The sequence below is a fragment of the Vespula pensylvanica genome, chromosome 14 (genome assembly GCF_014466175.1).
Source record: "Vespula pensylvanica isolate Volc-1 chromosome 14, ASM1446617v1, whole genome shotgun sequence".
Classification (NCBI taxonomy): Eukaryota; Metazoa; Arthropoda; class Insecta; order Hymenoptera; family Vespidae; genus Vespula; species Vespula pensylvanica.
The window spans coordinates 409,225-437,050 of NC_057698.1; the positions used below are offsets into that span (position 1 = coordinate 409,225).

The window sequence follows — 27,826 nt, forward strand, 5'->3', positions numbered from 1 at the left end:
TATTATTATTCGGAGAAGAGGAACAAGGGCAATTGTAAATCATATCAAAGTACAACCTTCGGGAATCTCAAGCGAGAACGTATAAATGCAACGAGCGTAGCAGGTGGCTCCGTACGGTGAGTTTTCCGAATACTTCTTCGTTATATACTCATAGGTATATATGTACCTCTATACCTACACACACACACACACACACACACACACACACATGCGAGTCTATATATATATACATAGATATAGATGATTATATTCGCCTACCCCCTGCCAGCAGAAAATCGTCACTACCACCACCAACGGCACCGTTTCACCACCACTTTCAACAGCCACCAATAGTACCCCTGTCGTTGCTACCTTTACCACCACCACCACCACCACCAGTGCTGCTGGTACCCCATCTAGCAGCAGCAGCACCAGCAACAACGAAGAAGGGTGGCTATGGCAGGATTTCCATCCCTCGACTGTGTTCTACCCCTTCTCTATTTCTCGCTCTTTCCCCCCTCCCCCCCCTCTCTCTCTCTCTCTTTACTTCTCGACTCGCCCCTCTACAACACACGTACGGCAACCCCGGCGTTCAGTGCTGGCGCTTCCTCCGTACAAGTCGTGTTGCGAGTTCTGGACCAGCAGTCTCTATCTTTCTCTCTCGGATTCGGTCGGTAGTGTTTTTGCAGTGAATATTTTTTTATTTTTTTTCGTCTTTTTTTTTTTACTAATTTTTCTCTCTCTCTCTCTCTCACGTACACACATACAAGCATTCTCTCTTTCTTTCCGTCTTTTCCTTTTTTCTCTTCTCTTTTGTTGACAAGAGAAAGAGAGAGAGAGAGAAAGACGAAAGGGAGTAACATTGGTCACGTCGAAATAGTGATTCATCGGCTCTCTATCTCTTTCTCTCCCTTGTGATCCTTTCAAAGTTAACGAGCTATCTTCTCGTCTTCCGTTTTTATCCTCGATTTTGAAGCTTTCTACGAATTCATAGGAATCGTTAACAACGAGGATCCTAACTCTCTCTTTCTCTCCTGTACAGTCGTCTTATATTTTTGACACGGATTTCCTGTACTCTCTCTTTCTCTCTCTCCCTCTCTCTAATTTTCCATGGAATTCTTCGACCTTCGTCGTTTTTATAGAAAGGAACATTCGTGAAATAGATCATCAGGAATATGCGCAACACCTTGAAAGTAACGAAAGGTAAGCTTTGATTTTTTTCCTCTCTCTCTCTCTCTCTCTCTCTCTCTCTCTCTCTCTCTCTCTCTCTCTCTCTCTCTATCTATCTATCTCTCTATCTATCTATCTATCTCTCTCTCTCTCGTAGTAATTCGATAAAGCTTCTATTTTTTCTCTTCAATCTTTTTCGTCCTTCTATACGAAGATGACTGTATTTAATGACACTCGAAGCAACACGTTACTCACGTTTTCCTTCATTTTCTTCGAATAGAGTTACGTTTTTTCCTTAGGGATTTTCCTTTAAAATTGCCTCAATAATTTTTCTTCTTTAGTCAGGAAACTTCCAACTTGAGTCGTTCCAACTTTGTCATTTCTTCTGTTTATTTATTTTTTTTTCTTTCTTTTATATCTCTTGACTTCTTCCTATTCCGTCAAGATGAATTGCGAGTTCGGACAAAGTTTTCCTCGAAGAGGTAACACCTCGCATAGGTGTATATGTACCTGTATACCTTAGACACGTTATACTTTTGAATTATTGACGAAAAAAAAGTTAATTTCAAAGTTTTTATATACATCTCTGTGGGGGGTGGGGAAAGAGGGGCGGGGTGGATGCGTTTACAGATGGAATAAAAAATTGTGTAAAATGCAAAAATTTTGTTCGTCCTTGTTACTTTTTTATTTTTCTATATAAATTCATCAAATTTTAATCATCCAAATCGATAAACTCGATTCTCATTTTTTTTTTGCAATCTACAATTGCTATCTTTCCTTTAGATGCTCAACGATGTCGTAACATCGTAATGTGCTTTTGATGATTTTGAAATGTGATACGCTGTAGTATGACTTAGACATCAACTTAAGTAATATCGTAAAAAAAATATTATATAACAAATTTAAACTTTGTCTACATATTTTCGTATTTTTATATACGTATGGTATAATAATAGAGAGTTACATAAATGTACCGAAAGAAATAATGGAATATAATGTATAAGTTTGAATAGATTAAAGGAAAATGGAGGTAGTGTAATCGTAAATCGATGAAAAGTTTGCTTTTGATAAGACGAGATAACTATTTTCTTAGATTCGAAGAAAGCAATAAATTGTAGTACATTTTTCTCCTTCAATGATTCCCTTTCAAAGATTTCCTTTCACCTTCAGAGTCAACTTTTCATCGAATCTTGAAGATTTTCTTTTCTACTTTTCTACAGTCCATTTGCTTTCCCTAAGCGAGTTATATAGAACATGTATATATACACACAGACACATATATATATATATACACGTATATATTATATTATATTATATATGCGTGTATACCTATGGACATATCCAAAGAATTTACATAATATTACCAAGGAGAGAAGATAGAAAAGTATCCAATTTTGTCCTTGTCGTTTACTTGCTCTCATTCTCATCAAATACGTATATAGAAATTCGGATTAACCGTCTCTTTTGCGATTTGTGCTATAAAAGGGAACGTTTCAAAGACGAAAAGTTGATTAAGAAAATATGGTATCCCATAAAAGAGGGATTATAGTAATAGTAAAATTAAGTTTAATTTATTGTAATACTATTAACCACATTCAATGCACAATGGTATTAACAGAAGAAAAAAATCAGAGAGATCTAATAATCAAAATATTCTGAGAATGAAAATAAAGTTACGTCTTTTTCTTTCTCCGTCCGTCTCTATTTTTTCATTTTCTTTTTGCGATTCGTTTTCTCTTCGAGTTTCTTTGATAATTTTTCATTTTCTTTTTTTCGATTCCTTTTTCAATTTGTTTTATCCTTTTTTCAATTCTTTTCTCTTCCCTTTTTACTTCGGAATGAGAATTTTGTACATCGATATCGACGTACGTGAATAAATAAATGGAATAGCTTCTTTTATCACGAGTTCTCACGCGTTTTCCAGTCGTAATATGTAGTTTTCATTTTTAAGAGACGCCATTACAATTTGTATTAGTTAAATGTGAGAGATACACGCGACAGATTATTACGCGATATCGTTTGCGTTTATTATTCCGAACGCGGAAGTTTTCGAGCGTCGGACGAGCCAGAATTGTTCGATTATTTATATTTGTCTTTTTTATTTCAAGATAAATAAAAAAAAAGTTGCTGTACATTGACATTGATGGAGATAGAATTTGAATTAGTTTTTTTCTCTCTTACGCTTTATTGCAGCTTTTTTTTTCCTTTTTTAACGGAACGACGGTTCGATTTTATTTTGTAATATTAGAAAGAAAAAAGAAAATATATAATCGATAGTTACATACAAAGTTTGCCAGATCGAATAACCGATCGTGTCACTTAGCGAAGTTGTAGAACTTTACACGAAGTTTAGAACGGAGAGAACATACGATACATATTTACTCTTGTTCGATATTTTTACAGAATCTCGTCGTCACTTATAGCACGATGTTCTCTCGAATGATTTTTTATCTTTACGTTTGACCATTGTACGAATGTTAGTCGTAAATTCCCTTGTAAACGATACGAATTAACGCGAGACATTATTTAACAATTATTGCGCTGCATAACTAATAAATCTCATTCGCTTCTTTAATCGTCTGAGGCGAAAAGCGACAATCATTTTTCACTTTCGACGGATACGAGGTGGCTTTAATTCGAGGAATCGATTTGTTGCGTTGCTCCGATTAAATCGATATCACTTTGGAGAGCGATTTACTTATTACTTACACGTTCGGTTTATTTTTACATTATGAATCAGATCGAATGGATTATATTCACTAACTGAATCAAAGTCAATGCTCGAATGAACGCTAAGCGTATCAGAACGTTGCACTTGTTTTCGTATAACACGTTAATTCTATCGTTTCGTCTTGTCAGACATTCAAGAATAGCATTTGATCCACGAATACTCTCCGAGTCAGTCGTCTCTCTCTTCTCTCCTTGGAATATTTACCGATTATCATTCGCTTTAGTACAAACTGCAGAGTATTTCTATTCTTTCTTCTCTTCTCATTAAGCGCACCCCGCCTCCTAACAATCCTCCAAATATCGTGTCTTCATAGAAATTATTCGGGAAATGAAACCGGAAAGATCCGGTATTTTCATTATCTATGTCTATTTTGTTTTCCTTTCTCTTCTTTTGATGATCATTATTTCCATACGTTCCATGTTTGATCGCGTGCATATGACTTGTGAGTAGCAATTTGTTCTAGTTACCAGCGAAAAAATGCCATAAAGTCTCGTAAAACGAAACCGAATGTATTATTTCCTACCGGTTAGCGGTGTAACTGATGATAGGCCGTCGTAACGGGTTGTTATTATTTCTGTTAGAAGCCGCGTTTTTCGAAGGATTTGCGAGCGATCATTTTTCTCTCTTTCTCGTCTTATCAGTCTTCACCTTTACCGTGAAAACTCGTAAAAATTTCTCGAGATATAGCAATCACGGTCGATAATAATAAAAGTCGCCCTTGAGAAGTTCTCGTTAGAGATAATGCACATGAAAAAGGGTTGAAGTTCATCGTGGAAAAGAACAATTTATTTTACGGAATGATTAAGAGCAATAACGCTAAGTCGAGTGTAATAGCTTTAGCTTTAGTGAGAAATTTCTCTTCGATGTTAATCACGGGAAAAAAAGAGCAAACAAATTGCAGAAAAACAAAAGAGGGGAGTATCGATTATGCATATATTCACCGTCCTAATTAATCCGTCGAAGGGCTTAAGGTTTCGCGAATCGAAGGAATATCGTACAACGTGTATTTACAATTGATTTCGAGATTTTCAGTCTATAAAAAATTCTATAAAAAATAAGCAGACAGTATTTATCACGTAGGATCTTTTGTACGTCACGTGTGACGCGTGTCATACATTTCCATCAGGCGATTTATACTTCGCAGTACGAACATGAATTCTCTAATGGAAGAAACGAAAGAGTACATGCCTATGCGTAACGTCGGCAAAAACTTCGAATTGAGGCCATCCAAGCGAAACCAAAACGATATTGCCCTAAGTTTATATATCTTTGTACCGTGTGTATATCTATACCTTTAGCACATTTATATGCCTACATAGTGTTTTCACTCTCGCAGACAGCTAAATGTGCTAACGGATAAACAAATGTAACTCGTTAACATTGAATGCACCTCTCTCTCTCTTTCCCCCCTCCCCTTACTCGATCCCAAATCGTCCGAATCTAAATTTGGAACATTCGCGGAGTCCCAAGTCTACGAGCTTTACGATTGGCTGTCGACGATTCTTGTCGTCGGTTGCTGCAATAGCCCGTTGCATTTTATCGGTACTAATTTTTGCATTATATCGGTTAGATTTATATCTTCTCGTAAACTTTAGATAATAGACTTAATTTACGAGCTATCGTTCGATCCAGATTCGACGCACTGTGCGACGCAAATACGTATAATAAAATAGTATTACATCAAATTTCTGCAGACCGAGTTTCTGTTGGCTAAAACACGAAACATTTACGAGCATCGTTCGCAAAAAGAAAAACGTGATTAACAGACTAGCGTAATTATTCTATTTTTTGCACGACGAAATTCTTGGAATTACATCTCGATTTAATCTATTATATCTCGACAAGAAATTTGTATTCGTGATAAAAACGTGTAAAGTTGTTGCGGCTGAACTAAACTTGCAATAATAACGCGTAATATAATCTCGACGTAAGATCTAATTTCAATGATCGAGTTTCTATCGAAAAGATCTTCCAACGTTGGTCTAATCTAATCATCGTTTCGAGACCTGGATCCGGCTATCAAGCGCAGTAACCCCCCACGTACGCAACTGGCGCTGAACTGACGCGTGCGCGTTTCGTTCAGCGCGTCGTAAACATTGAAGAGAGATAGGTGAGAGGCGAGTGCGCATGCGCGCCGTACTACGCGCCGACGAACGTCGAGGGGAGAGGCACGTCTCATTTCCCCCGCGACCGCGGTCGCGTCAACGCGTTGGCGCGAGTCGTTCCTCGTTTCGACATTCTCTTTTAATTTCCATTGTTTATAATTATCGTTCGTCATTTACATATACCTACACGTTTCATACTATCGACTCGCAACAATTATATAAAGAATATAAATAATGTATAAATAATCGTAATGACTTTTTCTTTACGGAAGAAAGATTAGAAGACGTGATTATTTAAAATTGAAACCTTCTATAATATGTATTATTGTATACATATCTGTACATGTACCCTTCGTCTTGTATAGGTTACTGACGTAGACTGGCCTAGATGTCGCACGCCATTTATACGTATATAACTACTCAACGATGGGCGAGGTCGTACACTTCGAGAGAACGTGGATATTGCCGAGATACATGTCGGCTGATGTTCTTACACCGATATGCACCGAGCATGTTCATGTTCTTCAACCAAAGTAAATCGATATTATCGATCCCCCGTGAGCATTCGCATAGGCTGTATGAAACGTGTTTCGCGTAAATGCGTGCTCGATGAATTAAACCTTCCTCGAAGGACGTAACTTGTTTCAAAACAATCTATCATGTCCGTTGAACGTCTTTACTTCGAGGCTACGCGGAAAAGAATTTTGGAACTTTCATTGTCCCATATTCTCGATGGCATCTAATACGGTCTCTTATCTATCGGTTATCGATCAGTAGTGTTTAATACTTTAGAAATCTTCATTTTTAACGTTTCGTTAAAACGATAAGCCCAACCCTTCGCAATACTCGATTTCCAATATTCCACAGTTTCAGCGTAATAAAATAGGAAAGACCCTCCCAGTAGCGACAAAGTGATCACCGATTTTTTTACCTAGCGAACTTTCAGTTCACTGATATCGGATTTTGACGCGATCTTTCGCCCGATATTTCATCGTACCACATATAAGCGTCAAAGCTCTCTCTTGCGCTCTTTCTTTCTTTTTCCCTCGTTTTTCATCCTCTGCACCTACGCCACGAATCAACGGAATGAAAAAAAAAAAAAAGCGTGTTAGGAGAGTACCGATTTTTTTTAAAGCAAAGCAAAGTCTGACACGATACGTTTTCAAACAAATTGTCGATGTTATTCGGTAAACAATTTGTTTGTAACCGAGTTAATCCTGTAACTCGATGATTGTCGGAACGAGGGTAGGGAAAGAAAGAGAGGGAGGGGCAGAGAGAGAGAGAGAGAGAGAGTAATAGATGGCAAAGACGTTGCGCAGGCTATCAAATTCGCACGTAATGCGGTATTCCTTTCTCAAGTTCAACACGGTTAACTCGTACTGCGAACACGAATACGACAGAGGGAGAAGTACCTGGGGCTCGATGTTGCTTCGGCTTGATGTGACGTCAACTGAGACGTGTACGATACGCGAACTAGGCCAGTGCGACTGACGGCATGTCGTAGAAATTTGGTACAACCTCCCAAACGCATATCGGATCACAGGAGTTTGCCGTAAGGGGAAAATTAATTAGCGATAGGATTAATTTTACAATTGCTAATAGGTATCTCAACGTTTCCGATAATGGAGAATAATGTCCCGAGCAAATTTCGTAGCGCGATTATTCTCGAATTAATTAAAGTTGAATTAATTTGACGAACGTGTTGGTATTTTCGAAACGTAGGTATGCAGGTATGTCGAAAAGAATTATTTCTTAAGAGCGTTTCGATCGATCAACACGTATGCAAATGCCAGATATAAAAATAGACGGTAACGTTGGGAACTTAAAACAGGTTCATTAGAGTTAATGACTCCACATTTCACACCGGCTAGTTGAGAAGTCTATTGTTATGTCTGCATCGTCCATTAATAATATCGAGTCAGTGCCAGATACTTGTCTCGAGGGAATTAGCAAACGTTTTAATCCGTCTATCTTTCACGACCATCTCTCTCTCTCTCTCTCTCTCTCTCTGTTTCTCGACTTCGATAACCCCAAAATTCGACGTAACCCCTGTTATCTCCATTAGCTCGAGTGAAATGTTCACTCCCTTTTTGTGGGCGGCTCGTCGAGTTTTCCTCGACCCACTTTCAATTGAGAGGGGAACATAGAAAAGAGAAAAATAAAAAAAAAACACAGATACAAACTGGTAGTAGGTTGACGGTCGTACACGCGCGCGCAGAACGTATTAAAAATTATCCAGAGAAGCGATATATATCCATACATCGCATAAAAGTTATCTACACTATTCGGTTGACATCGAGATTCAACAATTTTCTACGGAATAAGTATCGTAGAAATTAATTCGTACGCGAGTGGTAAGACAAACTGAAAAATACGACGCGCGATGTCGTTCGAAAGTCAAGAGAGTTCTCTCGAGAGAATCGACAAAAAAGAAAAGTATAAGAGACGCGTATCGCGTAATTTGACGTCGCACGAGCTCGCCGCGATCGTCGTTCGTAGGACGTTTAATTAAAATTCTTTGGGTTCGCAGCCCCCGGCGAAGACACGAGAACAACGACGAAGCTATCGGCCTTCCCCCTTTCCTCCTTCTCCTCCTCGTTCTCCTCCTCCCTTGTACGAGAAGGAAGGGCTGTCACATTGCCGGGACACGAGTGAACCATGTTCCAGGAAAGCTCGTGGCATCTCGAGGATTTCGATTATGAGCTAACGGACAAAGTGACTTGGTGCGATTCCGCGAGATAGACCTTAGCTTCTTCTTTGACGGATACGTTTATACACGTATGTGTAGCGGTGAACCAGCATACGCCGACGACCGAAGATATCCACGGAAGTACTGAGATCCTGTCTGCAGGGATACGCGGTCCATATCCGGCCCGCCATCTTGGCGGCATGGTCCTTTGGGCCAGTATACTATTCCTGCAGGGAGCTGGGTTCGCAGGTGAGTCTTTTCAACATTTTTATTTGTCCGTTCGTTTGTTTATTTATTTGTTCGTTCATCTTGCAAGAGAAACATGGACGTACGAGTAACAGGTATCCGTCAATATCTCCAGTTTCAATGAAAATAGATACGCGATCAATGTTCATAAATTTTGCGTTAATGTGCCTTGTGATCGTAACAGCGATCGGAAGAAAAGCAAAAAAAAAAAAACAAATACGTTCTCGCGGAACGCAACGTATCTACTCGTTATTATTTCTATTTGAAATTCTTGTAATTTCTCTATTACCTTACCTAATCGCGCATACAAGATCGTTTAGAATCGAAAGAAATGATAGATCGCCGCACGTCGTACTTCTCGCGTATTGTGATATCACGTACGTCGAGAAAGGATGATTTAATTTACATAGATTTATGAGCTGACCTGGCTGATAGGTTTTTGCACGGCTACGTAGAAGATAAATATCGAGAGAAATCAAAGAAGAGAGAGAAAGAGAGAGAGAGAGAGAGAGAATGGGTTTACAGCGATCTATCCATCAATCTCCGTATACACCGTTCGTTTAACTTCCCTAGAACTTGACTCACAAAGCGATTTTGCCTATCCTAGAGTATCGAAGCGTTTCGACATTCTCGGAAAATACATTGCACGCTATCGAAATAGATTAGAAGAACGATACGATTTTTCATCGACTTATATATTTTTCATTTTTACGGGATCATTTCGTTATCCTCCACGATCCCAGCAGTTGGTCCAATTAAATGATATCAAATGTATAAGACGATTCTGTTCTTTTTTAATTAAAAAAAAAAAAAAAAGAAAGAAAAGAAAAGAAAAAACAAAGAGAAAAAATCCTATCTTGATGTTCCAAGAAAGAAAAGACCAAGTAATGAACTTATTGAGTATTTTCTTATCGACCCTACTCTTTTATACTATATTTATTCTGATAATAATTAAACCGAGAAAAATCGGAGGGAAGGTCATTCGAGGATTACCTACGTCATCTAAGAAACTTGAATTCATTTGAATATTACACGTGTAACAATTGTATGTGAACAGTTATCACGATAAGAGATAACATATTCGGAACGTGTAAAAATTATAATTAGAATGAAATATAAAAAGAAAAGGAAAAGATTCGATAATCGTTTCTCGTATCGAATTCGTTCGAAAATACATCCGAATCATTTTTCATCCAAGTGACTCTAATTACGTTAGAGTTCTCTGTATTTTTCTAGCGTATGAATTGGACACGATCGATAAAAGGAAAATTCGAACGAGGTAGTACGGTCAAATGGAAGGACAGATCGAAAAGAAATAGATAGACATGCACGGACACAAAGACACACACACACACACACACGTACATATAGACAAATAGATTGTCCTGGACACGGTAGTTCGAGACGATTGATTCCTAAGGTTGTAGAATCGTTAACAACTATCGTCAACCAACCAGACGACTCGATCGAAATATCGTATAAAAGAGAGAGAGAGAGAGAGAGAGAGAGAGAGAGGAGGGGAGAGAGGGAGGGGAGGAAGAGAACCGACCGTATATATTGTTCAATCGTATCTATGTATTTACATTTGTCCTCACGAATTACATTTGGTTCATTACTCGGTGTACCTCAATTTGTTTATGGTTAACTTCGTAGTCATTGATAAAATAAATTTTGATAAGATAAATCTAATTTTGACAAAAAATAAATTTGTTTAATTTTATTGCGAGCAACGAGAAAGAGTAAATGAACAAATTTTTGTCGTTTTAATGATGCCTATTTTACTAGAATGAACAAAAGCAAATGATTTTCTCTAGGGTCCTAAAGACAAGTGTGTTATAATTACAGGACAATGAAACCTGTCTCGTTAACACTGTGTGAAGAACTCTTCGAAAAGTTAACTTTCGCAAACATTTCTCTCTCTCTCGACCTTTTTTGAATTCTTTTTTTATTTTTTTCGGTTGTTTATTTCTTTTTTAAGCAACCGACGAGTTACGGAAAACGAGTTTCTCCAAGCTTTTTGTAGGATCGTGGTTAAACGAAGAAAAAACAAAAACGTTGAGAGTATTGTACAGATGGAATTAGAAAAGCGGTTCGGTAGTGTTTTGCAAACGTAAATGCTGGTAGGTCGATCGGATATCGCGTAAAAAGAAAGAGAACTATTACATTCTTCTATCGCGATATCTCGTAAAACGTTTCATCTATTACGTATATTGAATTTCCTCGCAAATAGAAGAAAAAAAACTTGTTTTATCTCTTTTCTTTTTCTGTTATGTTCTGTTGTTCGAACAAAAGAAATAATATAAAATATACATTATGATTTTACAAGTAACAAATTTTTATTATAATTTTATATAAAACAAACGTTTATATATATGTGTATATACAGTTTATACACGCGCACGCACAAATACACACGTACGCACTGTACGTAAACATATACAATTGATAAGAATAATACTAAAAGCACACATGACGTTAACGCTTGTTGCTTTTAGAACTTTGACGTTTAACGAATTCTCAGACGTCTAAAAAGAGCTCGTTCATACTTCATAAAATTGAACGACGTCTCGATTTATTTTTCCAGGCTCGATGACGAGCGGTATTCCGGGAGTTCCGGAAAACATAACGGTGATGTTCCTAAACCCGACATCCGTCCGTGTTTCTTGGAGCACCAGCCAGGTCGAGCAAGTTGAAAAGTACGACGTTACGTATAAACCGACGGACGCCAGGTGCGTTCCCATTATTTCAATATTTTCTTTTTCTTTGTTCTTCTTTTCCTTTTTCTTTCTTTCTTTTTTTCTTTCTTTTTTCTTTTGCTTACAAACAACCAAGAGCGGTATCATAAGAATTGATATAAATCTATCGTTTGATACGATTAAATGCATTATTTTCATTTTATCCAAACTTAAACAATATCAAATGACTTTCGGGCTCTTGGTTTTCTTTTTTCAATTACAAAGATGAATTACGAGATTTACGAAGAATTCCATTTTTCTTTCCCTTCGTCGAATAATCCTTCTCTATCTCTCTTTTTCATTCTATCCCAATCCTTTACCAAAACGTTTCTCTCTCTATCTCTCTATCTCTCTATCTCTTCGAAGCGATCGTTTAAAACTCTACCCTTATTTTCTCCCGTTTTATCCCCGTTCTATCAACCATCTAAGCTTCTAATCCCCTTTTTTCGCTTCTTTTCACGTCGACCAATTTATGAAATTTCATTTCTTATTAACCTTCCGGTAACGAACCATGTAACATACTCAATTTACACTTTCGTATATCGGTATTACATTATTATGCCATTTAATCATAATTAAGAACTTTGTTTATACCAATAACGCAGTTTCTGTTCCTTAAAGCAGAGTATGTATTTTTCAAATTTGTTTGGAGAAGTGACATTTTTTTCTTTTTAATATTTACATATTTCACCGAGCATGCATAATTTATGAAATTCAGAGCTCTTATACAAAGTTGTAATTGAATGTAGCTTGTAGCGTGGAATATATAACGATCGCCACAAAATGACGAATATAATTCATAATGCATCGACCCACTGACGCTTTTCAATTGTTATTTCAAAATTATTCGATATTTGAAATAACTATTGAAAAATATATATATATATATATATATTAATAATAATTACGAATGATGTATAATATTACGTAACCTTTGAAAAGTTCACACACATACACGCGGCCCATCTACAACGAATTATATCGTTACAAGAAATATCTTATTTCAAATGAAACGAAATGAAATTCGATGATGGTCATTTTGAAATGATATTGGAAAACGATTTCCCGTTATTAAAATAAATCAGTTTCCTATATCATTCCTTATCATTCGATGCGAAATATCAAATTTGAATCACAACGGGAAGGCGTTAGTTACAGGGTGGTGGCGGTGGTCGCAGGAAATAGCGAAGCAGTTACGTTGAGCGGTCTAAGGGCCGACACGCAGTACCAACTAGTAGTCACTGCTGTGAGAGCAGGCAAAAAGTATAGAAGTCGACCAATCGTCTTCCGTACGCTCGGTGAGTCGTCAGTCTCTTTTCATTTATTTATTCTCTTTTTCTTTTCATTTGTTTCCTTTAGATCCCCTTTCAGAATAATATCTGGAATATTTTGTTCGAACGTCGACCGACTCTTACTACTTGCAATTCTCGGAACAATACTTTTTTTTTAATAAAAAGTCGTACGAACGCTGGAATGGACGTTGCGCTAACGTAAATATGATAATTACCGCGTGACAAATAATCGCACTTACATAAAAAGATTAACACGTCCGTTAAATAGCAACATACTCAACTATTCTTTCGGTACTTCGTCCACGATACTAAAATGTCACTTGAGCTGGTTTACTTTGACAGGATTTTCTTCCCTTCTGGTCTGTGTAAATCCCTACCAAATACGATTACGAACGGGTATTACACGAAGGAAATTAGAACGTTGTTGCTGTCTGTCCGACTCCGTCCTAATCACTTTCAAGTGTAACATTCATTACTTACCGGTATTGCACTCTCTTTGCTCTTCAGAAAAAGAATAACACAAGTTATATATAACACGAGTTATATACGCGTTTACGAACATTAATTTTCTTGCTTATTGTTGATTAAACGCGTAATATATTATAAAAAATTTGATAGAAATTGGTGATTACGTGCTTATGATACGTACAGGTATGATGTTATTACGTATGTATACATGCATGTACATGACGAATACAATGTCGGATCAATTTCGAAACTCTTTTTCCGTCAACGCTCGATTAATCGTTCGAGATATTATCGTTCAGTTTTTATTCTTTAATTAATCTAAACGCGATCGAAGATTTAATCAAGGAGAGGATTTTTACTCGATTTATCGACAGGACGCTTGATTGGACGGCCTTAATAGAACGTCCTCGCGATACATAATACGTTGCACATCAATTCCTCGGAGGGATGAAGAGAGTGCTGTTTCGTAACCAATATTAAAAGCATCTACCTCTATATATACATATATATATATATATATACACATACACGCGTATGTATATATATATGTATATTGCCAGAGGGAATCGATATTTCAACTCTTCCGCAGAGTACCCAAAATGGTCATATTCCAAAATATAGAATCTCTCACGTATTTCCTCTTCCTTCCGTTTTTTCTCATTCCTTTTTCATTTTTTACCGTTAATTGTCTCTACAAAATAGACCACCGCAGATTGGCTACATTTAAAGGTACCATACAATTTGTGATATATTGTTTATTTATATGATATAATTAATATATTTTCCATATACGTACTTATATAAAGGAAGAATTTGAAAAACAGATTTCCTTTCATTCGTATAGAAAATCATATATGATATTTTCAGATAGATACGATTTGGATAATCAATAACGTATACCCAACGAATGTGTTATGACAGTCAAACAAATTTTCAACTTTCAATGTTGTTACCTACTCCTTCGGCAATTTTACGTAGCATGTATAGATACGGAAGAACAAGGTTATCCAAGCAAGTAAATCACACAAACAGCAGTAATTCGTGTAACAAGTTGTTCTCATACATAGACATTACATATCCATACGTATGTACTTACACGATGATATACTTCAGAGGAACATATGTTCCTTCGGTAACACGTGTTGATTTTATTTTATAAAAAATAGACAATGCATGCACGTAGTAAGTCTGACATTGAGTGTCTCGTGTAAATATATACAGAGTGTCCCATTTCAAACATCAAACACACTTTAATATTATTTCATCGGGTATCTATAAGAAAAAAAAAAAAAAAAAAAAGCTCACGTTTACCATTAAGCGTTCCATATATTCCGAGTTTAAAAAATTGGACATCGTACACACACACACACACATGCGTGAGCACGTTATACGTCAAAATTCCACTAAATATTCAAGCGCGAGACATAAATTCGGAAGAAACGAAATATGTAACTAAGCTAGGAGAGATTTCGCATGTTTAATGAGAAAAGGTAATCTACTTCGACTGTCACATGACAAGGTGGAAACTATTAGTAACGATTAGTCGTTTCCGTGATGGTTGCTAAAGGGTAATCAACATTGATCATATACATATACCTATAGCTATCTAATACGCCAGCTGTCATACGTTAACCTCCTTGCTAATAGCATGTTGAAAACGTGTCCTTGCTTATAACAAGCTTATCCTCTTTTAAAAGACTTTCTAGTATCGAAGTCATAAAATTCATTCGAAAGAATTCCCTCCTGTATATACGGAGTGTCGCGATTGCAATCAATTTATGAGAGTATCGCATATACGCAAAAAATATTCAAACACTCGAGCGTGGATCGATTTTAATGGGACACCCTATCTATCTGCATATATATAAATATACGTATATTTTTTTAGAACCTCCGCGGACCTTTCCTCAGCAGGATGCAGCAGTAACGAATGGACCACTTCCTCCGTCTCCGCCGTCTTCTCAACAACCGCAAGCTTACATACAAGTATGAAATGGGGCTAGGGCTGGGTTTGGGTCGGGGTTGGTGGGGGAGGGAACGGGGGGTGGGGCATTGTAAAGACAAAAAGAAAATAAACGATCTTTTAAAGGTACTTCTTTTCGTTATACGAGCTTACCCGAATAAAAAGCTTTCTCATTCCAGATACGAGGCGTCGAAGTTGGCATAGTTATACTGGTGCTGATAGTCTGGGCCGGTGCTATAGCTCTCTTCTTCAATCGTTGGGGTAAAATTCGCATGTTGTTGCCGTATCAACCGGATTACAAGGAACAATTGAAAGTTCCTGGTACCGGCGTTTGTACGGCGACCAATACGGCGTATCCTCAACACTCGACACAGCACACGTGTTCCCAGGTAACGCATGATCGAATTTTATTATATATTTATTATATCTATTGATCCTTATTTTTATAGTTTCCTCTTTCTATAATTGTCATTGATATTCGTGCCAGTGATTATGAAAGTTGCCTAACTACGTTCATCGTTCGTGAAAATTCTCATCCCAAGTGCGATGAGTGTTTGATTATGTCGAAATTAATTATTTTCCTTCGTACTTGTTTTCGAAAGAATTCTAGCTAATTATTGGGTTATTAAGTTATATTTGAACAAAAGAATAATCATAAAGAATCTTAAATGTATGTACGACGAGCTATTTACATAATCATCGGCTCATTTATTCGTCTATAGATAAGTTGTATAAGTCGACGAATCGAATATTTATTGGTCCTCCCCCATATTCACACGTTATTCGATTCTATTAATCGAAATTTCATCGATGATTAAAGTCGTTTTAAAAATTAGCAAATCATTACAGACGTAATACGATCTCCCATAAATTTCATTATAATTACTGACGATAAGTATAAAATATATTTTTCTTCGATATACATATACATTATACCTTTGCGATGAAATAATAACAACGAGTAATAGAGCTTTAATCTTTAATCGATAAATTGTTATTTCGTATGGACGTTACATCTCTCTCTCTCTCTCTCTCTCTCCCTCTCTGTCTCTTCCTCTCTCTCTCTCTCTCTCTCTCTCTCTCTCTCTCTCTCTCTCTCACTCTTTCTCTCGTAATACCATTATATTACGCATGCAATTAAACGATGTAAAATTTCCCGAAGAATAGAAAGCTCGTCGGATTAGCGTGAAATAATACCACCGTGAAAATATTACCATCCACGTTTTACGTGTTTTCTCTCGTGGTAAATGTAATGAACGTCCTATAGAATTTGTTTTTTCTCCTTTCTTTCTTTCTTTTTTTTCTTTTTTTTTTTTTTTTTTTAATCCAAATACATTTTCATTGAAATCCGTTAGGAAATTGCGTGAAAAACGAAAATCTCGTTATCGTATTCGATATATTTGTTTTCGTCGAAGATAGAAAAAAAAATGTTTGTTAAAATTATTAGTTTTCGTTAGAAATATGCTTGATATCAATATTCGTTTAGAGTTTTAGCCGATTATCGAGATATTTGATTAAGTCGATTCGATACAATGGTTATCTCTCAACGAAATTTTATGGTACTCTGGCTAAATACCTACGTAATCAATGATAACCCGGTTTCTTATTCTGATAGGGAATATAATGAATTATTCAGCGACCTCAATTGCACAATACCCAGAAGCGTATAAAACTTTGAAGGGACTGTCAACTCGGTCGAGAAGAATAAAAATAGATGACGAAAGGATCGTTGACATACAAAGTATTAGATAATAAAGATATCGTAACTATCATCGTAGATAATTTTTTTCCAAAAAATTTACTTCTTCGTGTCCCGATTATTATTTATATTATAGTTTCTGAATAGAATTCAAATACAAGAACTAAGAACGATAATGGTTGTTTTTCCGAAACTCTCTGATTTCTTTTTAAAGTCATTCAAATCACTTGGTATTATGCATAGATTCAAAAAAGAAAAGAAAAGAAAAGAAAGAGAAGTTATTTAGATCCGAGTCATTATATCTCCATCAATTTCTTGCTGTTCATGTGGACTAAATTACGGGTTATATTTCTTTTCTCCTCCTCTCTCTATCTCTCTCTTTCTCTTTCTCTGTATTATCTTTATTATCACTTCTCTTTCACCGATCATCACGAATGGGAATCGCTTAAGGCAGTCGATAACGATTTATTCGTTAATTACTGAAAATAACGTTGAAGCCGCTTTTGCATGTGCTTCCAAATTAGTATTAGAGAGTTAAAAGAACTTTATATTATAGAAGACGTATACTAAGCGAAGATACTCTCTTTTGCGTGCCCGAAAGCGATGCACGCTTTACCTCCTTGATTATATTCCCATAAATTTGCATATCTTTCTCTCTTTCTCTCTTTCTCTCTCTCTCTCTCTCTCTCTCTCTCTCTCTCTCTATCTCTATCTCTCTCTCTCTCTCCCTCCCTCATGCATATTCCGGTTTAGAATAGAACTTATAGAGAAGATAGAAGGAGTCAGTGGCGGGATAATTATTTCAATCCTAATGCGTTTGAACTTAAGACTAAGGATGCATCATTTTCATTTTTTTACGTAAAACCATCATCACATAATATAACGTGTCAAAGTTCTAAACTAATGCATACACATATATAATATATTAATTAAGTTTTCTAAATGTTTGCTCGCATTTTACAATTGTTTAACTTTTTATTTAGGACGGACAAACGAATTTAACGAATTTTTTAATTGACAGCTATATGATCATTAAATAATAATTTTTTTATAAGTGTCCGACGACGATATGACAACATTTTTTAAAATGCCATCGTTTTTTATGATAAGAAGAATAGCTTATTACCTTGTACTTTAAGACATGCTCGACTATTTACACCCATTTATATTACATTCTATAGATGTACGCTAATTTCTCTGTTTTTATTCAAAATTAAAAAAAAAAAGTAAAAGAACAATGTTTTGTCCGTTCAAAAGAAAGTTACTCAGCTTTGAAGAAGAAATAATTTTGAATTCGTTATATTATCTTGCAATACATCTCGATCATTATCTTTCTATTTATTCCCCAAACTTGTCTTAACTTTCGTCGGATAAAAAAACAAAGAAATAGACAAAGAAAATAATAAAATAAAGAATAAACAAATAAATAAAGAAATAATTGCCAGAAAAATCAACAAGGCAACGATTAATAATAGAATCTAATCTCTGTCTGTTTCCTCTTGCTCGATCTCGTCGAACTCGAACTTCTTCTTTTGGATACGATATCTCGATATCGTCGACCGTTCTTCGACGTTTCGCACGCCACGCAACGTACAATTTTCAACGGATAATTTTTCTTCGAAACACACATACTTACACGTAAATCTTAAAAACAAACACACGCAACGACAACGACGACGACGACAACAACGACGACGACAACGACGACGACATACGTAATACGTTCTTTACGATACCGACTCGTTAACGAAATGACCAACCAACACGTGCATACACATTCTCACAAATGTACACACGTACAATCAAACCCAACGCAACGTAAACGATACGAAAACGATCAAGATAATGACGACGTTGTCGGACATGATGATGCAGTGCGGGGGTGGAAGCTGCTGCGTCTTGGAACAGTGCTTTCAGTATCCTAGAAGAACAAGAGAACCTCGGGACTGTGGATGCCAATTTGCTCTTCTCCATAGAGCGGATATCTCTGCCTGATCATCGGTACTTGTAAAAAAAAAAGAAAAGAAAAAGAAAAGAGAAAACAAACAAACAAAGAACAGATCTTTCATTATCTTGTTTTCGTTTTCTCTCTCTCTCTCTCTCTCTCTCTTTCTCTCTCTCTCTCTCTCTCTCTCTCTCTCTCTCTCTCTCTCTCTCTGTCTCTCTCTCTCTCTCTTCCTTAACTCTATTGATTTATCATTAAAACCCAATTGCAAACGAGCACGAAATATTTTGCTTGTTTTTTTCTGTTTTTTTTTTTTCAATTTCCTTTCAATCTCTGTCTCTATATCTATTTATCTATGTTCGTCGTGTGTCTCTTCTCGTTTTTCATGTATTTTTGTAGTTTATTCGTGACCATGTTATGCGATATATTCTCCTTTCAAACATTTCCAATTTTCCTACGACCCTATTTCTCATCATTCTCTCTTTCTCTCTCTCTCTCTCTCTCTCTCTCTCTCTCTTTCTCTCTCCCTTTATTTTTCTTTTTCTTTTTACTTGCCAGCAAACCCCGATTGCTTCTACTTTCTCACGAAAAGATAAAAGTACCTACTAATTGTGTGCGTCCTTTGCCTCTTGTCTTTTTTCTCTTTCTTTTTCCTGTCTTTTTTCCTCTCTCTCTCTCTCTCTCTCTCTCTCTCTCTCTCTCTCTCTCTCTCTCTCTACCTCTTTCTCTCTCTCTTTTTCTCCCTCTTTTTCTACTTGCCAATTAATAATCGGTACAACGACAAGGAAAAAGAGAACAAAAATAAAGCAGAAGGAAAAAAACGAAAGAAGATGAATGTAGAATAGAAAAGAAGACATGGAAATTGGTGAAAAATTTGCGAGAGTTTAGCTAGCTAGAAATTTTTCTTTGACGTTACGTATTTCGTTCCATTTAATTAACTATTGTTGGCGTTGCGTAAAAGGACGATCGATATTCCATTTAATCCTTTATAAAGCCACGTCATTTTCAATTTGCACACACGTATACATATGTATGTATCCGTCTATTTTTTAATTTTTTATTTCAACGTTTCTCCGTATTAATTTGTTTTTATATGACATTCCTTTATAATCAAACAATTTGTGTTCATGACAATTTGCAGTTCCTATTTCTCAAAGTATATAGTATACATTATTCAAATCATCTTTTTCCTTTTTTTTTTTTTTTTTTTTTTTTTTAAGAATGAATAGAAGTTCCTTCGTAACTGATATTACGATCTATTATTACGATACATCCGTGTGTTAAATCGAAATTAAACCAAACAGTCGACAATGCACGTGAAAGATGATTAATTTTTATGTTCATATATTTACATATATTTATTTAGTTGATCATTTATTCATTTAATTATAATTTTCTTTTCTCTCTATAGAGTCGAAACGCGGAAGGAATCGACATTAAACTAAATTCGAAGAGTTTACGAATTCTATTCTCTTCGAGTTCGTTATCGAAGACTCTCTTTTAACTTTTGATTTCCATATTACTTCGAGAATGGCAAGAAGCACAAGTGGACTGTCATCTGCGATATCACAACCAGCACTTATCTCGTTATCGAAATCACGAAGCTCATTCGCGAAAGACGTTTTACTTCGTTAAACGAGTTTGGAGATGCATGTCCGTGAAATATCCACCTTTAAATTACGATGGAACGAAGCCAAAACGGAATTATTCGAAAGTATTCGTCGACGGTACTCGTTCGAATAAATTTACATGATAAATAAGAAGATAATAGTGACCGCGCGCTCGTTTTCAGAACGTTCGATATAATTATATGTTTAGATATTATATATTGTTCGTGTCACACACGCAGACAAATGTGTGTGTGTGTATATATATAAAAAAAGAGAAGAGAAAATAGAAAACAAGGAAAAGAAGAAAAAATATGGAAACTATGCCCGCTTGAATTCGCTTCGACCGATAACACCATTTTCAGCGACGTCACGCTAAATTTCATCAACGAAATTCGTGCACGCTAACTTTTAAATGATCGCACAACGAGAAGTATATGTATTTATATATACTTAGGAATATCCGAGTAGTTCGATGTACGTTTGATGACGTCACGCTTCAGAGCACACATACACACAAAGAGCGAGACACACGCGTTATATGTATACACCGAAAGCCACGAAACGCACAAATTTTGTGTTGCGTCGTTCGATTTTCCTTCGTATTTTTACGTATCAACGAACGAAACGTGTACGTGTATATGTGTACTGGGGGGAGGAGGGGAGAGGTTTGTTAATAAACAAACATACAAACAAACAAACAAACAAACAAACAAACAAGCAAACATGGAAACGTTTTGTTCGTTATATTCAATCAATACGTGTCATAACTATATACGATCCCGTTTGAGCTATTTCTAATCCAATTGATGAAATTGCAGCATCAGCACTGGTCGAACCATCACGTGGACTCTTTGGACAGTGGCAGTGGTTTAGGTTGGCCAAGACCGACAAGGCCACGTGTCAATAGTGCCATCGACGTCGCTGGCTTCCTTTCACAGGTTAGTAATCGCATCAAAACGATTGATCCAACGATCTTCGACCGAATCTGGATTACTCGAGAATTAATCTTTTCAGAGCTAACATTTTCGCAAAGTTTTCATTACATTTATCGCGTGCATGTTATTTATACTATAGTACTAACATGGTAATGCTTCTTTTGTCTTTTTTAAATGTATGAAAATAATACATACATACGTAAGTAAAAATATCCAATTTACTCTACTTTTTGTTGATCGATTCTCTTCTATAAGATAATATCTATTGTACGTACTTTCGTCGAAGATCTCCCATATGTACGTACATGCATGCATGTAAGTACAACATATTACTTGATAACTCTACGCAAGGTGTTTCTGTAGTTTACACTTTTAGAAATTTAGGCGATATCGCTTATCGATCGGTAGGTTAGCGGTATTAAACATTCTAGGTCAATCTCGAATAATTGCAAATCGTATTATTATTAATCGAATTATTCGATACAAGTCTCGTCCCTTCCAATTTACGAACGTGATTTTCGTTTCTTCGTACTTGGAGAGATCGATAAATATACATATACGTGTATACATATATATATATATATTATGTATACGAATGTCTTGGTCTATTTTCTAATTTTTTTTCTTCATCTTTATTATTATCGTTATAACAGATTAGAATCGTTCTCATCGATAACGCAAATGGATTTGATGATATCGCGTGGCAAAATTTCGAAAAGCGCTACCGCAAAGTGTTTGCAAAGAGACGACTATGTTTTCTAGTGCGACAGTTATTTAAATAAATGATAGATACGAAGGAGACCATCGCGTAAAAGGAATACCTCAAAGTCGAACGTCAAAGTTCAAGGTAGTCGCTATTGAGGTAAAGTTCGTCGCGTCTGATCGATACTTTGTCGGCTTACTTTGTAAAAGTAAAAAAAAAAAAAAAAGAAAAAAGAAAAGAGAAAAAAGAAAAAACAAAGCTCGATTAGACGAGCAACCATACGCGACATACTTTAATAAAATGTCCAACTTTTCGAGTTTTTTTTTATCCACGTTCGAAAAATCCAAATTGATTTCTTCTTTCTAAAAAGAGTAACTTGTAGTATCTACTAATTAGTATGTTAATACTAGAATATAACTATTATATGTAGTTATATTAGTAACACTTACATCGGTATACTAATAAAAAATAAGATTAATCGATACTTATAGAGGAGTGTATAAACCTTCGGGATCATAGAAGTAGTATTATAACTTTTTTTTTTTTTTTTCCTTAAAATCGCTTGAAGAAAATTTATGAAACATCCTTTGACGATGAGAAAGTCATTGATATTTTTTCTCCCACTTTTTATTTTGATAAGGAATTCCTCCGACGACATGGGTCCACGTCAAAGTTATGTCGAAAGGTTCGCAGTGCAGATAATTTGCCATTGGCCTCGGCGAATCGCCAAGCTCATCAACGAAGAAGTTCAAGAAGCGAGGGAAACGAAGGAGATCGAGAATCTTTTTTGAAACCTAGTCAAGAAGATCAAGAAAGATATGAAATTGCGAGCCCAAAAAGGCAAGGCAGTCCTGAAAGTGGTTCCAAAGATCTCACCGAGACGTCTTTGTTAGACTCGAATTATCAACAACCATCGTCGAGGTAAAACGTTTCATATTCATTTTTATTATTTTATTTTCTATTTCAAAAATCATTTCCGATCGTGTAGAAGCTCTTACGAACATTTCATTTAAAGTCTCGATAAACGTTTTTCCATGCAATTTATATATATATTTCTTCTTTTTGTTTCTTGTTGTTTTCTGCATAAAAAATATCTTAAATATTGTATGATAAATTCTACTCGATTTCCGATAAATGCAATATTTTTTCTTTCCAATTTCCAAAGTTATTAACGATTCATCCATAAGGGACATTTAGTTTAGATTTCAATCAACGCGTCTCGATGTTTTCTTTATATATGTATATATATACACACACACATAAAAGAAATAAAAATATTACACGATATTATAATTCCAATCGAGTTCTGACAGATTCAATATTCTCACGAAAAAAATTCGATAGAAAAATTGTTCGTTGGTGAAAGTTGGGAAACGAATTTCTTTGTGATAATTTATCGTTTTTTTCGATGTTTGATTCGATGAATAATCGTTTACGGATACAATGCTCTTATTTTTAATGCACCGTTATTAGAATTTCTCTACGATTTATATATTCGTTTAGATCTACAGATTTAATGAGTTCAATTTTAGAATATTACAACGATTTTTCTCGTGTCGATTTCACGTCATCACTTTATATATATGTGTGTGTGTGTGTGTGTGTGTGTGTAAAATTCATTAAAACTTCATTGCTTACATCAAAGATAATTTTTGCGAACACGATTAATCGCTAGAAACCAAGAGCACGTTTATAAGAAAGTTACGAACGATTACTTTTTGATATTCACCATGTAGATTTTTGTGAATGAGAAGAAATTAAAAATAAAAATATGATTTTCAGGGACTCGCCGGTACCACCGCCGACGACAACATCATTGGTAGCAAAACGATTCAGTGGTTGGCGCGTACCAGGAAGTCACGAATACGTCAAATGTCCTATTCAACAGCCGGTCTCGATGGACGAACGGTATAACAAAGGAATAAGAAAACTAAAGACATTTTCGTAAACTGAAAACTAATTTTAACGCATTCAATTTCTATAAAAAAAAAAAAAAAGGCTAAATTTGTAGTTATCAGCTTGCGATATCAAAAATTCATATCGATCGGATCTTCGAGGAATATAAAAGCAAAAAAGAAAAACAAAATAAATATGAATCGCAGGTGTTATCGACGATCGTGCGAGCCAGAAAGCGGTCTTTTGTCGAGGCATCATCATCATCGGCATCACCATCACCATCGTCTCGATGGCGAACACTATTCAAAGAGTTACGATTATACCAGACGTACTCCAGAATCTAGCATAGACGTGAAACATTTTGGACTGCCGATTTTGAGCGTGAGCGAGCCCAGCCCACCGGATGAGGATGGTCGAGTCGACGATTATTTGTAGGACTTGCTTGCCGAGGATTTCCTCAAGGAACTCCTCGTATGATACCACCATTTCTTTCTATTTCTCTCTCTTTCTTCGTGTCTCTTTCTATATACCTTAAATGAGCAACCTGTTATTACACGCGTAGCCACAAATAATATCGTTTGAAATGATACATGGCTGTAAGTAAATATGTATCGATGCGAATATAATTTCACGCGATATAATGAAAAAAATAAGGGGTTATAAAATTAAAAAAAAAGTATTCCAACTAATTCGATTATATTGAATGAAGTAAAAATTATAGGTATTAGAAGAAACGTTTAAACAGAAGAAATATTTATAACAATTTCTTCGAAATAATCTACGATCTAATTAACGATATCTAATAACAAGGCTGCTCGTCTCTATATTATATGTATATTTCTCTTGATTTCTTCATTACTGAAAACACGACCGTGTTTTTCCTGATCAAATTTAACGTTCTCGCTTTGAAGATAAAAAAGAATCGATTTTTCCTAAGAAATGATAACGAAGTATACGATCGATTCGTCTTGATTAGGATTTGAAGAACGTTGGGTTGATCTGTCTGATGAACCGTTCGTGTCTGTTTGAGATACCATAAGTAATTAGAACAAATATTCAAGACAAACTTGACACCGTGTTTTCATCATCGTGGAAAAAACAAGAAAGAATATATATAATATATATATATATATATATATATATATATATATATTATACAAAAAATTAATATATAATTATAAAACTTCAAAAAAAGAAGCCGAGATAGTACTTCTCGTAATTCATTCGAATTTAACTAAAAAATAATTTTGTCCACGAGGAGAAAACACCATAACAGTTTTTCGATTAAAAAAAAAAAAGTAGTATCGCACGACAACGACGACGGACGAAATGTCCAATCGCATCGCTTTCATTCGAAGATAAAAAAATGAATTTTATTCTTCGGAAATAAAAAAAAGAGAGAAGAAATGTGGGAAGAGAGTCTCATTTCCGCGAGATGATAATTAAGGGACCATGATCGGTCGAATCGAATTGTACACATATTAACTTATAGACGTATCGTACTACGATTAAAATATATATCACTTCGAGATATGATATCGAGAAAAAGAAGAAAAAAAAACATAAGAAATATAAAGGAATGTTACGACAATTCTCCAATCTGAAATCTTGTATGTTAATATATAAGGAAAAGTACATAATACGTATATACATATGTACAAGATGAATCGTGAAACGTGAATATCTTAACTTATTTTATTATTAATTTAATATGTTTTTGTATCACCATTGAGAAAAATCGAAATTTGAGAGAGAGAGAGACGAGGATTTATAAGACATTTATTTTCAATAACTTATGAAGAATTGTTGGGAAATTAATTTTAATAAATTCATATTCCCTCCCTCTCTCTCTCTTTCTTGTAAAATTTGTTAATTATTTTATTTGAAAAATTTACTCGAAGGACAATTTATAAATCATTGATTGAAATGAGTCATGAAATTATTTAGAAAATTTATTTAAATATTTCCCTATCTTGACACTCAAAAAACGTTGTCTCAGTAATTCGATATGACAAATTAATTTTCAAAGAATAAAATCTCGATCGATCGATCATCGATCAAATGGTCACGTGACACGACTCACTCGTTTGTTTGTATACACACGAATACGACAAGTACATTTGTATATGTGTTATATATATGCGTATGATCTTGCAAAATAACGAGAAGCGTGTGCTAAAAGCTTCGTCGCGACATGTCCTTGGATTCCTTGATTGCAAATCGATCGCGACGACTTATCAGAATTCGTTATTACGTTGGAACGACGCGAGGATACTATCGAACGCTATGGTGCGTGCGCGCACGTGTGTGTGTGTGTGTGTGTGTGTGTGTGTGCGTGCGTGCGTGCGTGCGTGCGTGATGTGTATCTGTGTCCTACGTACGCGCGATATATTCGTTTCATTGCAATGAAAAAAAAGACGAGATAATTGATTTCCTTTTTAACGAATAACAAAAAGCTGCCTCGGCATAATTCGCACATGCATTTTTCATATTTAAAAATCATATCTTACTATCTGCAAGACGACGTTTATCCTCGACCAAAAAATGATCTAATCGCTTTTCGATCGTGCCCTTGAAACATTTTTTATTCGAGTTGAACGATGTAAAAATATCACATTTTTAATTAATTTAATCGTTGACATACGTGTGTCTGTGTGTATATATATATATATATAATTTTCGATTTGATCTTTTTGTTCAAGAACCAAGCTGATAAAAGAAAAGGATAAAATTTTGTAGAAACTTTCCAACAAATGATCGTATCATAATTATAATTGTCTTTCCAGACAATTAAGCGATACGTAAGAACGATAAAGAAAAATCGAAAGAAGGCGGGAAAGTACGTACGCGTATCGATTTCTTTGTAAAAAAAATATCCGCAAGTGCGTTTCATCGTTTAAACGAGTCAATTACGTCCATATCCTTTGCATAGAACATAGCATTAGGATTATTGTAGGTAACATTTCTAATCGTAGCTCTCTATATATATATGTATATTAGTAAATTAAATTAAATAAGAAAAATGGTCCTAACTTTCCTAGCTTCTTGAAAGGATTTCGAAAGTTTCTTCAAAATTGTTCTCTCATTTCTATTTATTAAAAGATCAGTGATTAGAGATATGAATTAGTTTTAAATTGGAAGTATAAATAAATACGTGATTATACCGTGGGGACCAATGAAGAAAACGATTGAACGTCCATTACTAACATCGATATTTACTTGTAATAAAAAGTAAAACAAAAAAAACACGAAAGAATAGGTCCCCTTTTTATGGATCCTTTTCAACGAAGCCCGCGAAATAAAAAACGAATTGTAATTATCCTAAATATGTCTGAAACATTCTTTCTATGATATTAACTGCAAGAAACGAAACAGGATTAAATTCTATTTAAGAACGATTGGCAAACATTTGTTTCGAGAGAACTCGATCGATTTCGAATAATGATAATAACATCACGAGCTTTTCGCCTAATCTTAATCGTTGCACGTACGCACGTATTCGTTTATGTGTAAATATCATCCCTATATAAGAAACATTCTTTTTATAAATGATTTAACGGGAAAGAAATCGAGACAGTGCTTCTCAACGAGCAATTTATTCTGACATTACGTTGCTCTAATAACTAGTTGATATATCGAATATCATATTCCCTTCCACGT

At 35.4% G+C, this 27,826-nt stretch overlaps 1 protein-coding gene and 1 long non-coding RNA gene across 8 annotated transcripts; one reads left to right on the forward strand and one right to left on the reverse strand.

The window, feature by feature from the left end:
- The first annotated feature begins 530 nt into the window (after positions 1–530).
- LOC122634375 lies at positions 531–25,841 on the forward strand. 7 transcript variants are annotated; one of them, XM_043823257.1, is made up of 11 exons: positions 531–649; positions 1,122–1,182; positions 8,516–8,923; positions 11,505–11,649; positions 12,808–12,953; positions 15,304–15,401; positions 15,558–15,767; positions 21,451–21,570; positions 22,911–23,191; positions 24,053–24,178; positions 24,373–25,841. In XM_043823257.1, the coding sequence occupies exons 3-11, from the start codon at positions 8,875–8,877 to the stop codon at positions 24,599–24,601; spliced, it is 1,404 nt and encodes a 467-aa protein (XP_043679192.1). In that variant the 5' UTR covers positions 531–649; positions 1,122–1,182; positions 8,516–8,874; the 3' UTR covers positions 24,602–25,841. The 7 variants fall into 7 exon arrangements, with proteins under 7 accessions (XP_043679192.1, XP_043679196.1, XP_043679194.1 ...); XM_043823261.1 differs by having other exon boundaries at positions 8,653–8,923; XM_043823258.1 differs by having other exon boundaries at positions 595–653.
- LOC122634379 lies at positions 1,940–2,683 on the reverse strand. The gene is made up of 2 exons (XR_006328373.1): positions 2,514–2,683; positions 1,940–2,383 (listed from the first exon to the last, which is right to left on the reverse strand). It is a non-coding gene; the product is annotated as an uncharacterized LOC122634379 (long non-coding RNA).
- Positions 25,842–27,826: the final 1,985 nt, after the last annotated feature.

Coding starts and splice junctions, on each gene's coding strand:
- LOC122634375 (XM_043823257.1), top strand. CDS start 8,875: ATGGTCCTTTGGGCCAGTATACTATTCCTGCAGGGAGCTGGGTTCGCA. Junction 11,650..12,807: donor TATAAACCGACGGACGCCAG/GTGCGTTCCCAT, acceptor GGAAGGCGTTAG/TTACAGGGTGGTGGCGGTGG. Junction 12,954..15,303: donor AATCGTCTTCCGTACGCTCG/GTGAGTCGTCAG, acceptor ATATTTTTTTAG/AACCTCCGCGGACCTTTCCT.